The following is a 17,098-nucleotide window of genomic DNA, read 5'->3' as shown; positions in this document are numbered from 1 at the left end:
TTTTCATTTTTAGAGCTTACAGATAAAACAGGTTTTAAGGATGAAATGCACCATTAGACTTAAAGAAATGAAAATACATTTTATTATTTATATGAAATGCATCTTTCAAGTACACATTATTCTGTGAATTTAGCAACATAATACTAATAACACTTTACGCTTCCTACCATGAATAAAAAAAATTATGTACATGGTGTTATGTAACAAACACACAAGTCTACCTAAAATATGCAATATTTAGTTTACTTGATTAGATCCTTAACTACAAACATGACTAAAGAAAATCAATTTTCAAATGAAAAAATAAAGCTCAAACTACAAGCAAGCCACTATTAATCTATCATACAGTACGTTGAAAAAATTAATTTTATGAAAGCCACAAGTGATATCCCTTATTGTGTGAAAGCAGCATCCTTGCTTTTTTCCTCTTCATGATTATTTTGGGGAAGTTCCTTATCCAGAACACGCTGTGCCTCTTCAGACTCCGCAACCTCAAGTACTGTTGGATCTGCTGCTGATTCTACCATCGATGGATCTCCTGCGGATTCTATTATTGATAGATCTGATATTGATGGATCTACTACTGAGTCTATCATCGATGGATCTGCTGCTGATTCTATCATCGATGGATCTCCTGCGGATTCTATTATCGATAGATCTGATATTGAAGGATCTGCTGCTGAGTCTATCATTGATGGATCTGCTATTGTTGGATCTGCCGCTGATTCTATCATCGATGGTTCTGCTATTGACGTATCTGCAGCTGATTCTATCAGTGATGGATCTGCTATTGATGTATCTGCTCCTGATTCTATCATTGATGGATCTGCTATTGATATATCTGCTGCTGATTCTATCAGTGATGTATCTGCTATTGATTGATCTGCTGCTGATTCTACAATTGATGGATCTGTTGCTGATTGATCTCCTGATGTTTCTACTGTTAATGGATCTTCTGCTGATTCTACCATTGATATATCTGTTATTGATGGATCTGCTGCTGATTCTACAGTCAATGGATCTGCCCCCAATAGATCTGCTGCTGATTCTACCATCAATGGATCTGTTATTGATGGATCTGCCCCCAATAGATCTGCTGCTGAATCTACCATCGATGGATCTGTTATTGATGGATCTGCTGCTGATTCTACCATCCGTGGATCTGCCCCCAATAGATCTGCTGCTGGATCTTCCTCCAATAGATCTGCTGCTGATTCTACCATCGATGGATCTGCCCCCAATGGATCTGCTGCTGAATCTACCATCGATGGATCTGCTGCTGATTTTACCATTGATGGATCTGTTATAGATGGATCTGCTACTGATTCTATCGTCAATGGATTTGCTGCTGATTCTACTGCTGATAGATCTGCCATTGATAGATCTGCTGCTGAATCTGCCACTGATGGATCTGCTGCCAATTCTACTGCCGAATTATCTGCTGCCGATTCTATCGCCGAATGATTTGCTGCTGATTCTACCACAACTGGATCTGCTGCTGATTCTACCGCTGAATTATCTGCTGCTGATTCTATCGCAGAATGATCTGCTGCTGATTCTATCACTGATTCTATGTCAGATGGATCTGTCACTGATCCTACCACCACTGGATCCGCTGATGATTCTACCGCCAAATTATCTGCTGCTGATTCTACCACAACTGGATCTGCTGTTGATTCTACTGCTGAATGATCTGCTGCTGATTCTACCACTGAATGATCTGCTGCTGATTCTACCACTGCTTCTATTTCCAATTGATCCATCACTGATTCTACCACCATTGGACCTGCTGCTGATTCTCCAGCCAAATGATCTGCTGCCGATTCTACCGCTGAATGACCTGCTGCTGATTCTACCGTCGAAGGACCTGCTGCTGATTCTTCCACTGGTTCCATTTCCGATGGATCCGTCACTGATTCTACCATCATTGGATCTGCTGCTGATTCTTCCGCCAAATGACCTGCTGCTGATTCTACCGCCGAATGACCTGCTGCTGATTCTACCGCCGAAGGACCTGCTGCTGATTCTTCCACTGGTTCCATTTCCGATGGATCCATCACTGATTCTACCACCATTGGATCTGCTGCTGATTCTACTGCTGATAGATCTGTTGCACTCTCAGCCAGAATGTTTATTTCAGCCTCTGAAATCTCCATATCGGCCTCTTCCACATTATGTTTGTTCAAGTGTTTGATATAGGTTTTGACTTTGGTGAAAGTGCTATTGCAGGTCTTACACGTGACTTTTTTCCGAGCATGGGATGTTTTGATGTGCTGACCGAGTAAACTTCTGGTTGGAAAGCTCTTTTCGCACATGGGGCAAGCGCTCGCAATTTTTCCAGAGTGAAATTTCACGTGTGCCGCAAGAGCCACTTTGTAGCCGAAGCGTCTGGGACATAAATGGCAACCGTGTGGCAATATGGACTCTCCAAACTCGTGAACTTTAAGATGAGCTTTCCAAGAAGACTCCCAGGAAAAGCTCTTCCCACATTGCTGACACTTGTACCTTTTATCATTCGTGTAATCATTGTGTACGGCTCTATGTTGCATAAGGTAACGCATTTTAGGAAATTTCTCCCCACAAGTTGTACAAACAAAAATCGTCTCTTTAACTTCTGATTCATCTTTTTGCCTTGGGTGACTTGCCCGTTGATGCTTCATAAGGGTACGTTTACTACTAAACCTCTCTTCACAGGTCAAACAACTGAAAAACTTGACCTTAACACCTTCTCTAATCTCAACAATTACAGTTGAAGTGCCATTTTTTCCCTTTATATTTTGGCCTTGGTCGCCTTCCTCTATGTCCATGTCTTCAGTAATAGCCATCTCACTTTCCTCAGGTTTAACACTATCATCCAGTGAGGAGTTTAGATCTTGGAATGATATGCTGTCATTTAAATCATATTCAAAAGGTTCGTCTTTGACGCAGGCAAGTGAAATGGTCTCAGAAATGGTGATTGTGCACGTGTTATCTGTTTCCTGTCAAATAAAGCAATACAGAGTTTTAAGGACGATGTATATAAGAGCCATTACTGTAAATATTACTGTTGTTATGTTTGACCTCATTCGTTTTACAGCCTTACCTCATTCTGTATATTGTTTGGAGTCTCAAAGGATCGATTTACACAGAAGATCGTGGGCACGGCATCTATGCCTAATATTTTGCATGTGGTGTAACCCAGATCCAGTTTTAAATAGCACTCCTCAGAGAAATGTTCACCGCACACCCGAGATGAAGAAGACACGCTTTCTCCACTTGGTTTACTGTCTTCCAAAAACTTCATCCACACGCTGCGTCTTTTCGGATCCTCTGGGAACATGTAATGAATAATCGTGTCCGATCGGTTTGGACAACCGCCAACATCACATTTGTGTGCCATATCGTTTACAAATTCTCAGTATCTGTGGTTTTAATTCAATGTATGTAACTTTAGTTCTCAGAAGTTCTCTTATTTGTACTTGCACTCCCTCGTTATGTTTTAGGTTCAGTAATCATGCTAAAAACAATGTTGTTTCTTCTAATGTTACTGATGATGTTAATGATTCAATTGGCGCCCCCTATTGAACAGGAGCGCCGTCTGCTGTATACTAGTTAGTATATTAAAGTTGAATAAACGGTAAACTAAAGTTTTACAGTATTTTTATTATGTGTGAGACACATTTTATGTATAAATATAATTTCATTTTAATATGTTTCACCTCATTAATAGTTAAATATTAATATAATTCACTTTTTTAAATACTACGTAATAACGTTTGTATATAAATATGCATGTATATAAATGTAATATTAATATATAATATTTATATACTATTCTGTTTAATTTTATAAATAATTTTTAACGAATCCGTAGTTTGATCTTGTATCCGTTGTCAATAAAGTTTTGTTCTGTTGACTGTGACGTCTTGCGCATGCGTCAGTCTCATCTTATCTGACTAGCGGCATTGGTCACCTCGCAGCTGCTCGTTTAAGTAAAATATTTAACATATTGTTATAAATCGCTGTCGTTTCTAAACATCATAAGAAAGTTGTCGACCTGGTGTAAAAAATATGCCGAAAAACAAAGGTGAGGCGTTTTTAATGAGACTCGTGTGAGATGTTAGCTTCCAATTTAGCAAACAAGGTAAAGTGTGCTGGTGGATGTATGTTAAATATTTTATTTTGACGTTTGGCAGATAAATAAACGCGAATTGTCACCATGAGTAAAAATAAACGTCGTAGAAAATGATTTTGTCCCAAACTGCATTCTGTGTTACGCAGTTAGTTTTTTTTTTGATTGAAGGGTTAACAGTGAATTATAGCTCGTTAAAGGTCTAACTTTTAATCCATATACTTACCATTCAGAGACATGTTTAAGCAAAGTCCTTTTAGGGACTAAATATCTTTGTCCTAAATCAGAATATCTACTAATATTACACAAAATAAAGTTGTTATACTTTACGTCATCACGTTAATGTTCTCAGATTGATGCGTACGTTGCTCAGTCATTAGGCAACAATGTATCAGGCTAATCCAATTGTTTGAATCGCCACATATGATACATTTTAAGGGAAATATACTGCTGTTACAATGGTTAACCAATGGTTTAATTCCTTTTTTTTTTTGTTTTAGATTTTGTGCATGTTAATCTTCCATAGTCATCATTGCCCTGTTTTATGATTAATCCCATGAAAATATTATTGTGTAGTACCTTATCCAATTTTCGTGCTTGCTTGTACAGGTAAAGGAGGTAAAAATAGGCGACGTGGTAAAAATGAAAATGAATCCGAGAAGAGGGAGCTGGTCTTCAAAGAGGATGGACAGGGTACATCATTATTTTACTACTCGTATTACATTTTCAATGTGTATATATTGGGTAAAGACAAACAAGACACTTGGTCTTGCTCTACCCAATACACATTTCAGCTTTTAATGATATAATTTGTTCTATTTTCTAGAATATGCTCAGGTCATTAAGATGTTGGGGAATGGCAGATTGGAGGCCATGTGCTTTGATGGAGTCAAGCGGCTTTGTCACATTCGAGGAAAGCTCCGGAAAAAGGTGCTTTACAGCTCCATTCTGTAAAGCCTCAAGCTGAATGCAGATTCAGCATTGTGTAATCAATATGTGAATGGGCTGGATTGTGGGTTTTAGGGGAGTGATAGAATGATTTAGACCAATTAGTCAATAACAACTGATGAAACTAATTAACTGATTAAATTAATGTTAGGTATGACGGCGCAAAGGTTTATTCTGCATGGGACAGACCGTCTTCAAATGTATTGGTTAGAAGCAGAAAGCTAATTATTGCAACACTTTTTGTCTTTGTAAAATTAGGTTTGGATTAACACATCAGACATTATACTCATTGGATTAAGGGATTACCAGGTTTGTTTGTTTAATATTTTTTAGTAAATTACAAATCTATTCCGTATTGTTGTTTGCCTATAAATGAAGTTTACAGTGTTTTTGGCATTTAAAACCTTATTCTTTTGGTTTGAAAAAAATGTTTATTTAGAATAAATTCTAAACTGTATTATCAGGATAACAAAGCAGATGTCATTTTGAAGTATAATGCTGATGAAGCTCGAAGTCTGAAGGCCTATGGAGAGCTTCCAGAACACGGTCAGTATATTTGATCCCTATCTGATAAACATTACCTAGCTTGAAAGATATGGGTCTTTTTTGCCGCACTGAAATAAAAATGCACTGTCACTTTAAATTTTTACTGTTGGTGCCTTACAGCCAAAATCAACGAGACTGATACCTTCGGGCCTGGTGATGATGATGAGATTCAGTTTGATGATATTGGCGATGATGATGAGGACATTGATGATGTAAGTATGAGTGTAATTTCTTAGTTGATAAAATAACTCCAATACATTACAAAACCTTACACTCTTTGCCTTTTTACTGGAAGTCTAATGAGAAGTTTTTTTATTTCATTTTTTTTCAAGTGTTTTTTTTACTAATAAATCTGCCTAATGGCTTACTTGTCTTGGTAAGATGCATATTGTAGAACTTGAAGAAAATTTATACATTTTTGTCCTTACAATCCCTTTCTTAACGTTGGAGGAGGGACATAAGTGTACAGTGTAAATGCAATGATGATATCTGTTGTCATAACAATGGTCCATCCTTTCTCTAGATCTAAGAAGCTGTGAAGTAAGCATTTCACAGTCTACGACAGAATCCTCACATACCCGAAGCCACCTTTCTAACAACATGTGCACAGAGGCTCAAGTTTTAAGTTTCTGTGATTCACAAATTGACTGCATTGTCACCTTCAATCCATTTTGTTATCTTTTAATGTATTTATATTGATTTCACATCAAGTGGAATTTAGCTACAAGTACAGAATCTCTGGATTCGCAATAAAAAGATAACCAATTTTATGTTTGGTCTTGCAGTCTGTATCCTAACAGAAATGTTTAAAAACCCTGTAGGATGATAAATCTGATATCTATAGTGCGTCCATCTTTTTGAATGTTTTTCCGAAATTTATTATTTACTGATCACAACAAAAATGCATTAGCCAATGCGTTTATGGTTCTTTAAGCCTGTGTCTGGTTAGCTCCATGTTTCACAATTATTTTTTTTTTAATCAATCCTATTCTTGTTTTTGCCTATTTAGAAAAATTAATACTCATCAGTTTTCAGGGCTGCAGAATTTATGAACGTTTTTCATTGCTCAATGTTTGTAAGATAAAAAATAAAACTTTACTTTCTGATATGATCAAATAACCAGAGTACCAGAGTATTTTTGTATTAAAATAGGCAAACTAATGCAAGAATTATGAGCGTTTATAGGTTGTATTCTTGATTAATTGGTCCTTTTGAAAGCATAGCAGTTGTTGGTTAAAACCTGTTCATATATTGTTTTGATGAGCTAATGATGTCCTCTGCTGCTTTTGATCAGAAAACTTGTGATTTTGAAATAAAATCAAATATTTAAAACTTCAATTTCAAATATTTGTATTATAAACCATTAAATTTCTGTCGTTGTCCTAAGTTGTTTTTACTGCTTATTGTTATTATTTAAAACCTTAACATTTGGTCTGACAAGCAAAAAGGCAGTTTAATTGCTGTGAATGTGTGCATGTGTTTAGTGACTGGCTTTGTGATATTAGTCACTGCCTGTTTGTCTACCCATCACGTGTGTTGCACTGTGCAAAACAAAGACAGCATATAGCATTCATGTGTCTGCATGCTTTAACACAGGATTAGGGGGAATAATGTGGTGGCTCATATTTCCCTGCCCTTTATAACGTCATCTTAAATTTGTGTTTAAACATGAGCCCTGGAATCCTTTTAAAAAGCATCTGATTTATGTATTTATTTAAATAAGCATAGCTGTGTGTGCTTTTTTAAATGACATCACACACTTCTGTGACCTCAAGTAAGCAATAGTTTCAGGAATATTTTGCACAGTGCATGAGGAGTTACTGATTCCGGCTGTTTTGTTTAGATTATTTTGCAGACCATAATATGTATACGATACAGAACACAATAACAATGTACTGCTTAACAGGTTAATTATAGGACAGTGCCTACATTGTTATGCTAATGAAGAAATGACATCCTGATTTGTTTCTTTGTGTTGACATGCAGCCACCTGTCAGTATTAATTTAAATGTCAAATACGTGTAAATCAGAAAATTGTATCACGTGCATAGCCGTCCTGTTTCCATTTATAGAACTGTATACAGAATGACGTAATGCACTGCTGTTGGGCGCGCGCGCTTTGCACGTAGCGATTGGTGGAGCGTGTAATGATTTATTAGAACCTCGCGCTCTTTGGATTCTGCCCTCACTGTTGGTATGTCTTAAAACAAAATGGTGATGTTCGGATGAGATAAATCTACGTTTAAGGCGAACCGAGGTTTATTTTAAAAATAAATCGGTGTGCGATACTATTTAATCGACCTGTTTCTTGTGGAGTCGGAATGTTACCTGGACACTGATCTTTGGAAAACGTTCGTGACGGAATTGGGGATGGCAGCAATTGTGGAGAACCAGACTGGTAGGTTTTGTCGTGTTTCTTTTTTTAAATTCTCACAGAAATCCCAGGCTTGAAAAATATAAAAGGCGAGCATCTTATAACGTTGTCATGGAAACTGAGTGCTGAGGTGCAAGGAGGAGGGGTAACCAACACTGGCCTATGCAGGTGACCAAAACTGCACCTTTAAAAGGGAAATTATAGTTTTTTGAATCGACATGTTTTTCATGACATTTTTTAAAATCTCTTAATTTCAACATTACAGTAAGCTATAGGCTACTATATTTACCGTGCCACAGACAACAAGCTGTACTGATGCCAAGCTTTCTTGACTGAAAAATTGGTCTTTTCTAACAGTTTTCTTTAGAAAATACGTGTTTTAAGAACCATTAAATAAAGTTACTTATTTAATGTTTGGTTATTATGTTTTTTTCTGTATTAGTAGCTTATATTCGAGGTGTTGTTAGAATTAATATATGCTTTAGTCTTATTTGTAGTCAGACATGGTGTTTGCTACCATTATTTACATTGCTTTATGATATCAAAGATAATTTATTAAGATATGTTTCCATACATAGCCTTCTGTTAGGTATAAATATAGATATTTTTCCAATATATTTGTATGTGGTTGAGTTGAAGCAAAGCATAATGCTGTTGGCTACAATAAAAATGCCTTTGATGTAGCTTTGTGCTGAACTGACACGAGGCTTAATCTAGCTTCTTATTCGCAGCTTCTTATTGACGCTTTTCGTTCCACCTTAAAAGACGCGACACTTCCGCGTTAGCAGTTTCTTTTTCACGCACAGCTTAGGGACCGTAGCGCATTATCTCTTATTCGTGCTGTTTTGAGTGATTATGTTTATTTTGTTACTGTGAGAGTAATATACATTTGCAAATAAACAGAATAACAGAGTTATGAAAGTAAACTGAGTGTCAGAATGTAAAGATACACGAAATATGTTAATGTAAAATTAAATTGTTAAACGTGTCATCTTTGGATTGCATTTATGAATGATCCCGATTTATATGTCTTTGTGATGTTTGTGTGGGTGCGTGCCTGCTTGCGTGTGTGTGTGTGTGTGTGTAAGTGTGTGTGTGTGTGTGTGTGTGTGTGTGTGTGTGTGTGTGTGTGCGCGCGCGTGCGGATGCGTGCTTGCGTGTGTGTGCGCGCTCAAGCGCGAGTGTGTGTGTGTGTGTGTGTGCGCGCGCGCGGGTGCGTGTGTGCTTGCGAGTGTGTGTGTGTGTGTGTGTGTGTGTGTGTGTGTGTGTGTGTGTGTGTGTGTGTGTGTGTGTGTGTGTGTGTGTGTGTGTGTGTGTGTGTGTGTGTGTGTGTGTGTGTGTGTGTGTGTTTATGTGCGCGCGAGTGTGTGTGTTTGTTTGAAGTTTGCAGATGACTCTAGAAATGATGAATCTACATACAGAAGAGAGGCTGGCTGCTTCAAACTGTGGACATGAGAGAAGATTTCTTGAAGAGCCCCTTTCACTCCCTCTCACCATTCTCAAATTTACTGTGCCAGAAAATTCGTCCCACAAGACATCTTCACCTTAAGCAGTTACACAGTAGCATATTTGCTCCGACCTTGCAGTTTTAAAGTGCAGTATTGCATATTGCAATATCCCACACTAGGGTTTAACAGGCTTAACTGTGTAAATACATTTGTGCAATGTACATTATATGCATTTTTATATACAGTACTTGTAGATATTTGTAAATAACTCTCTCACTTGCTTCTTATCTATGTTATTTGTTTTAATTTTCAATTTTACATTAAATGTCGCTTTTTGCTGTTTATGTATACTGTATGTCTGTAAGTACCAAACTAAAATTAATTTCTTGTGCATGTGTGCACAATTCGCAAATAAAGCTAATTTTGATTCTGGTTCTGATTCTTATTGTAGCTGTTTACACTTTACAAGATATAATGACAAAACAACAAATTCAATGTCCATTTATTATACAAATTATTCCTTATTACATAACACTCTCAAATCATTTTAAAGACCAATTGCATTGTCAGCTCAGTTGTAGGCACTATATCTGAGCTGCTTTTTGGGGTGCGTTTAAACTTTCACTGCAGGGTCACACTCATTGCTCTTGTCTATCCTCATGAAAAAAGCAGACTTACTTACAGAAGCATTCTAAACTTATGATCCCATAAACTTGGCATTTTTGACAATACAATTACAGACACTGCATTTCTAACCAAATTTGAAGTGCTATATCTCAGTTGCCCTCTGGGGTGCGTTTAAACTTTCACTGCAGGGTCACAGTAAGTGCTCCTATCTATCACCATCCATATATCTCAGTTTCCCTCTGGGGTGCGTTTAATATTTCACTACACAGCAGCATTTTAAAGTTATGGTCCCATAAACTTGGCCTTTTTGACAGTAAAGTTACAGACATTGCATAGTTTACCTGTTATATCTCAGTTGCCCTCTGGGGTGCGTTTAATATTTCAATGCAGGGTCACACTCAGTGCTCATTTCTATCACCATACCAAAAACCAGACTTATTTACAGCAGCATTTTATAGTTATGGTCCCATAAACATGGAATTTTTGACAATACAGTTAATAGACATTGCATATTTAACCATGTTTGAGGTGCTATATCTCAGTTGCCCTCTGGGGTGCGTTTAATTGTGCACTGCAGAGTCACAGTCAGTGCTCCTGTCTATCACCATACCAAAAACCAGACTTATTTACAGCAGCATTTTATAGTTATGGTCCCATAAACATGGCATTTTTGACAATACAGTTACAGATATTGCATATTAAACCTGCTATATCTCAGTTGCCCTCTGGGGTGCGTTTATTATTGCACTGCAGGGTCACAGTCAGTGCTCCTGTCTATCACCATACCAAAAACCAGACTTATTTACAGCAGCGTTTAACAGTTATGGTCCCAGAAACGTGTCATTTTTTACAATACAGTTAGTAGACATTGCATATTTAACCATATTTGAGGTGCTATATCTCTGTTGCCCTCTGGGGTGCGTTTATTATTGCACTGCAGGGTCACAGTCAGTGCTCCTGTCTATCACCATACCAAAAACCAGACTTATTTACAGCAGCGTTTAACAGTTATGGTCCCAGAAACGTGTCATTTTTTACAATACAGTTAGTAGACATTGCATATTTAACCATATTTGAGGTGCTATATCTCTGTTGCCCTCTGGGGTGCGTTTAATATTTCAATGCAGGGTCACACTCAGTGCTCCTTTCTATCACCATACCAAAAACCAGACTTATTTACAGCAGCATTTTATAGTTATGGTACCATAAACATGGAATTTTTGACAATACAGTTAATAGACATTGCATATTTAACCATGTTTGAGGTGCTATATCTCAGTTGCCCTCTGGGGTGCGTTTAATATTGCATTGCAGGGTCACAGTCAGTGCTCCTGTCTATCACCATACCAAAATTCAGACTTATTTACAGCAGCATTTTAAACTTATGGTCCCATAAACATGGCATTTTTGACAATACAGTTACAGATATTGTATATTTAACCTGCTATATCTCAGTTGCCCTCTGGGGTGCGTTTAATATTGCACTGCAGGGTAACAGTCAGTTCCCCTGTCTATCACCATACCAAAAACCAGACTTATTTACAGCAGCATTTTAAAGGTATGGTCCCAGAAACTTGCCATTTTTGACAATACAGTTAGTAGACATTGCATATTTAACAATATTTGAGGTGCTATATCTCTGTTGCCCTCTGGGGTGCGTTTAATATTTCAATGCAGGGTCACACTCAGTGCTCCTTTCTATCACCATACCAAAAACCAGACTTATTTACAGCAGCATTTTATAGTTATGGTCCCATAAACATGGAATTTTTGACAATACAGTTAATAGACATTGCATATTTAACCATGTTTGAGGTGCTATATCTCAGTTGCCCTCTGGGGTGCGTTTAATATTGCATTGCAGGGTCACAGTCAGTGCTCCTTTCTATCACCATACCAAAATTCAGACTTATTTACAGCAGCATTTTAAACTTATGGTCCCATAAACATGGCATTTTTGACAATACAGTTACAGATATTGTATATTTAACCTGCTATATCTCAGTTGCCCTCTGGGGTGCGTTTAATATTGCACTGCAGGGTAACAGTCAGTTCCCCTGTCTATCACCATACCAAAAACCAGACTTATTTACAGCAGCATTTTAAAGGTATGGTCCCAGAAACTTGCCATTTTTGACAATACAGTTAGTAGACATTGCATATTTAACAATATTTGAGGTGCTATATCTCTGTTACCCTCTGGGGTGCGTTTAAAATTTCAATGCAGGGTCACACTCAGTGCCCTTGTCTATCACCATGTAAAAAAATCAGACTTATATTCAGCAGCATTTTAAAGTTGTGGTCCCATAAACTTGGCATTTTTGACAATACAGTTACAGATATTGCATATTAAACCTGCTATATCTCAGTTGCCCTCTGGGGTGCGTTTATTATTGCACTGCAGGGTCACAGTCAGTGCTCCTGTCTATCACCATACCAAAAACCAGACTTATTTACAGCAGCGTTTAACAGTTATGGTCCCAGAAACGTGTCATTTTTTACAATACAGTTAGTAGACATTGCATATTTAACCATATTTGAGGTGCTATATCTCTGTTGCCCTCTGGGGTGCGTTTAATATTTTAATGCAGGGTCACAGTCAGTGTCCCCGTCTATCACCATACCAAAAACCAGACTTATTTACGGCAGCATTTTAAAGTTATGGTCCCAGAAACTTGCCATTTTTGACAATACAGTTAGTAGACATTGCATATTTAACCATATTTGAGGTGCTATATCTCTGTTGCCCTCTGGGGTGCGTTTAATATTTCAATGCAGGGTCACACTCAGTGCTCATTTCTATCACCATACCAAAAACCAGACTTATTTACAGCAGCATTTTATAGTTATGGTCCCATAAACATGGAATTTTTGACAATACAGTTAATAGACATTGCATATTTAACCATGTTTGAGGTGCTATATCTCTGTTGCCCTCTGGGGTGCGTTTAATATTGCATTGCAGGGTCACAGTCAGTGCTCCTGTCTATCACCATACCAAAAATCAGACTTATTTACAGCAGCATTTTAAACTTATGGTCCCATAAACATGGCATTTTTGACAATACATTTACAGATATTGTATATTTAACCTGCTATATCTCAGTTGCCCTCTGGGGTGCGTTTAATATTGCACTGCAGGGTAACAGTCAGTTCCCCTGTCTATCACCATACCAAAAACCAGACTTATTTACAGCAGCATTTTAAAGGTATGGTCCCAGAAACTTGCCATTTTTGACAATACAGTTAGTAGACATTGCATATTTAACAATATTTGAGGTGCTATATCTCTGTTGCCCTCTGGGGTGCGTTTAAAATTTCAATGCAGGGTCACACTCAGTGCCCTTGTCTATCACCATGTAAAAAATCAGTCTTATATTAAGCAACATTTTAAAGTTGTGGTCCCATAAACTTGGCATTTTTGACAATAAAGTTACAGATATTGCATATTTAACCTGCTATATCTCATTTGCCCTCTGGGGTGCGTTTATTATTGCACTGCAGGGTCACAGTCAGTGCTCCTGTCTATCACCATACCAAAAACCAGACTTATTTACAGCAGCGTTTAACAGTTATGGTCCCAGAAACGTGTCATTTTTTACAATACAGTTAGTAGACATTGCATATTTAACCATATTTGAGGTGCTATATCTCTGTTGCCCTCTGGGGTGCGTTTATTATTGCACTGCAGGGTCACAGTCAGTGCTCCTGTCTATCACCATACCAAAAACCAGACTTATTTACAGCAGCGTTTAACAGTTATGGTCCCAGAAACGTGTCATTTTTTACAATACAGTTAGTAGACATTGCATATTTAACCATATTTGAGGTGCTATATCTCTGTTGCCCTCTGGGGTGCGTTTAATATTTTAATGCAGGGTCACAGTCAGTGTCCCTGTCTATCACCATACCAAAAACCAGACTTATTTACGCAGCATTTTAAAGTTATGGTCCCAGAAACTTGCCATTTTTGACAATACAGTTAGTAGACATTGCATATTTAACCATATTTAAGGTGCTATATCTCTGTTGCCCTCTGGGGTGCGTTTAATATTTCAATGCAGGGTCACACTCAGTGCTCCTGTCTATCACCATACCGAAAACCAGACTTATATTCAGCAGCATTTTAAAGTTGTGGTCCCATAAACTTGGCATTTTTGACAATAAAGTTACAGATATTGCATATTTAACCTGCTATATCTCATTTGCCCTCTGGGGTGCGTTAATTATTGCACTGCAGGGTCACAGTCAGTGCTCCTGTCTATCACCATACCAAAAATCAGACTTATTTACAGCAGCAATTTAAAGTTATGGTCCCATAAACATGGCATTTTTGACAATACAGTTAATAGACATTGCATATTTAACCATGTTTGAGGTGCTATATCTCAGTTGCCCTCTGGGGTGCGTTTAATATTGCACTGCAGGGTCACAGCCAGTGCTCCTGTCTATCTCCATACGAAAAATCTGACTTATTTACAGCAGCATTTTAAAGTTATGGTCCCAGAAACTTGGCATTTGTGTTAAAAATGCAAATTCTTTAACTGTATTGTCAAAAATGCCAAGTTTATAGGACTATAACTTAAAAATTCTGCTGTAAATATTTCTGCTGTTTGGTATGGTGATAGATAGGAGCACTGAATGTGACCCTGCAGTGCAAAATTAAACGCACCCCAGAGGGCAACTGAGATATAGCACCTCAAACATGGTTATATATGCAATGTCTATTAACTTTATGGTCAAAAATGCCATGTTTATGGGACCATAACTTTAAAATGCTGCTGTAAATAAGTCTGATTTTTGGTATGATGATAGACAGGAGCACTGACTGTAACCCTGCAGTGCAATATTGAACGCACCCCAGAGGGCAACTGAGATATAGCACCTCAAACATGGTTAAATATGCAATGTCTACTAACTGTATTGTCAAAAATGCCATGTTTATGGGACCATAACTTTAAAATACTGCTGTAAATAAGTCTGGTTTTTGGTATGGTGATAGACAGGAGCACTGACTGTGACCCTGCAGTGCAATAATAAACGCACCCCAGAGGGCAACTGAGATATAGCACCTCAAACATGGTTAAATATGCAATGTCTACTAACTGTATTGTCAAAAATGCCATGTTTATGGGACCATAACTTTAAAATACTGCTGTAAATAAGTCTGGTTTTTGGTATGGTGATAGACAGAAGCACTGACTGTGACTCTGCAGTGCAAAATTAAACGCACCCCAGAGGAAAACTGAAATATAGCAGGTTAAATATGCAATATCTGTAACTGTATTGTCAAAAATGCCATGTTTATGGGACCATAAGTTTAAAATGCTGCTGTAAATAAGTCTGATTGTTGGTATAGTGATAGACAGGAGCACTGACTGTGACCCTGCAGTGCAATAATAAACGCACCCCAGAGGGCAACAGAGATATAGCACTTCAAATATCTTTAAATATGCAATGTCTAATAACTGTATTGTCAAAAATGCCATGTTTATGGGACCATAACTTTAAAATACTGCTGTAAATAAGTCTGGTTTTTGGTATGATGATAGACAGGAGCACTGACTGTGACCCTGCAGTGCAATATTGAACGCACCTCAGAGGGCAACAGAGATATAGCACTTCAAATATCTTTAAATATGCAATGTCTAATAACTGTATTGTCAAAAATGCCATGTTTATGGGACCATAACTTTAAAATTCTGCTGTAAATATGTCTGATTTTTGGTATGATGATAGACAGGAGCACTGACTGTGACCCTGCAGTGCAATATTGAACGCACCCCAGAGGGCAACTGAGATATAGCACCTCAAACATAGTAAAATATGCAATGTCCACTAACTGTATTGTCAAAAATGCCATGTTTATGGGACCATAACTTTAAAATGCTGCTGTAAATAAGTCTGGTTTTTGGTATGGTGATAGACAGAAGCACTGACTGTGAATCTGCAGTGCAAAATTAAACGCACCCCAGAGGAGAACTGAAATATAGCAGGTTAAATATGCAATATCTGTAACTGTATTGTCAAAAATGCCATGTTTATGGGACCATAAGTTTAAAATGCTGCTGTAAATAAGTCTGATTTTTGGTATAGTGATAGACAGGAGCACTGACTGTGACCCTGCAGTGCAATATTAAACGCACCCCAGAGGGCAACTGAGATATAGCACCTCAAATATGGTTAAATATGCAATGTCTACTAACTGTTTTGTCAAAAATGGCAAGTTTCTGGGACCATAACTTTAAAATGCTGCTGTAAATAAGTCTGGTTTTTGGTATGGTGATAGACAGAAGCACTGACTGTGACTCTGCACTGCAAAATTAAACGCACCCCAGAGGAGAACTGAAATATAGCAGGTTAAATATGCAATATCTGAAACTGTATTGTCAAAAATGCCATGTTTATGGGACCATAAGTTTAAAATGCTGCTGTAAATAAGTCTGATTGTTGGTATAGTGATATACAGGAGCACTGACTGTGACCCTGCAGTGCAATATTAAACGCACCCCAGAGGGCAACAGAGATATAGCACCTCAAATATCTTTAAATATGCAATGTCTAATAACTGTATTGTCAAAAATGCCATGTTTATGGGACCATAACTTTAAAATGCTGCTGTAAATATGTCTGATTTTTGGTATGATGATAGACAGGAGCACTGACTGTGACCCTGCAGTGCAATATTGAACGCACCCCAGAGGGCAACTGAGATATAGCACCTCAAACATAGTTAAATATGCAATGTCTACTAACTGTATTGTCAAAAATGCCATGTTTATGGGACCATAACTTTAAAATACTGCTGTAAATAAGTCTGGTTTTTGGTATGATGATAGACAGGAGCACTGACTGTGACCCTGCAGTGGAATATTGAACGCACCCCAGAGGGCAACAGAGATATAGCACTTCAAATATCTTTAAATATGCAATGTCTAATAACTGTATTGTCAAAAATGCCATGTTTATGGGACCATAACTTTAAAATACTGCTGTAAATAAGTCTGGTTTTTGGTATGGTGATAGACAGAAGCACTGACTGTG

The 17,098-nt window shown here is 37.6% G+C and overlaps 3 protein-coding genes across 5 annotated transcripts in view; 2 read left to right on the top strand and 1 right to left on the bottom strand.

Moving 5' to 3' along the window:
- Positions 1 to 64: 64 nt before the first annotated feature.
- On the bottom strand, positions 65 to 3,520 carry LOC135740185 (uncharacterized). Its single transcript, XM_065258282.1, has 2 exons — positions 3,083 to 3,520; positions 65 to 2,978 (listed from the first exon to the last, which is right to left on the bottom strand). Exons 1-2 carry the CDS (start codon positions 3,377 to 3,379, stop codon positions 393 to 395), a joined length of 2,883 nt encoding a protein of 960 aa, XP_065114354.1. The 5' UTR covers positions 3,380 to 3,520; the 3' UTR covers positions 65 to 392.
- Positions 3,521 to 3,888: 368 nt separating this feature from the next.
- Positions 3,889 to 6,991, top strand: eif1axb (eukaryotic translation initiation factor 1A X-linked b). The gene is made up of 7 exons (XM_065258281.1): positions 3,889 to 4,066; positions 4,721 to 4,804; positions 4,938 to 5,041; positions 5,318 to 5,368; positions 5,524 to 5,605; positions 5,726 to 5,817; positions 6,129 to 6,991. The coding sequence occupies exons 1-7, from the start codon at positions 4,051 to 4,053 to the stop codon at positions 6,132 to 6,134; spliced, it is 435 nt and encodes a 144-aa protein (XP_065114353.1). The 5' UTR covers positions 3,889 to 4,050; the 3' UTR covers positions 6,135 to 6,991.
- Positions 6,992 to 7,717: 726 nt separating this feature from the next.
- map7d2b (MAP7 domain containing 2b) overlaps positions 7,718 to 17,098 on the top strand; it is a 32,832-nt gene continuing 23,451 nt past the window's right edge. For 2 of the 3 annotated variants that reach the window (XM_065258280.2, XM_065258279.2), the window contains exon 1: positions 7,719 to 8,003. In XM_065258280.2, coding sequence (XP_065114352.1) covers positions 7,976 to 8,003 — 28 coding nt within the window. In that variant the 5' untranslated portion in view covers positions 7,719 to 7,975. Of the gene's footprint in view, positions 8,004 to 17,098 lie in introns of all 3 variants that reach the window. The other variant, XM_065258278.2, reaches the window with a different exon arrangement.

Source organism: Paramisgurnus dabryanus, chromosome 22, assembly GCF_030506205.2.
Source record: "Paramisgurnus dabryanus chromosome 22, PD_genome_1.1, whole genome shotgun sequence".
Taxonomy (NCBI): domain Eukaryota; kingdom Metazoa; phylum Chordata; class Actinopteri; order Cypriniformes; family Cobitidae; genus Paramisgurnus; species Paramisgurnus dabryanus.
This window is presented reverse-complemented; position numbering and strand designations above follow the sequence as displayed.

Bases quoted from the DNA above. Each gene is read 5' to 3' on its own strand.
- LOC135740185 (XM_065258282.1), bottom strand. From the start codon at position 3,379: ATGGCACACAAATGTGATGTTGGCGGTTGTCCAAACCGATCGGACACG. The intron at 2,979-3,082 runs GTAAGGCTGTAA...TTTATTTGACAG, and splicing joins CAAACAATATACAGAATGAG to GAAACAGATAACACGTGCAC.
- eif1axb (XM_065258281.1), top strand. The intron at 5,042-5,317 runs GTGCTTTACAGC...TTGTAAAATTAG, and splicing joins GAGGAAAGCTCCGGAAAAAG to GTTTGGATTAACACATCAGA. The intron at 5,606-5,725 runs GTCAGTATATTT...GGTGCCTTACAG, and splicing joins TGGAGAGCTTCCAGAACACG to CCAAAATCAACGAGACTGAT.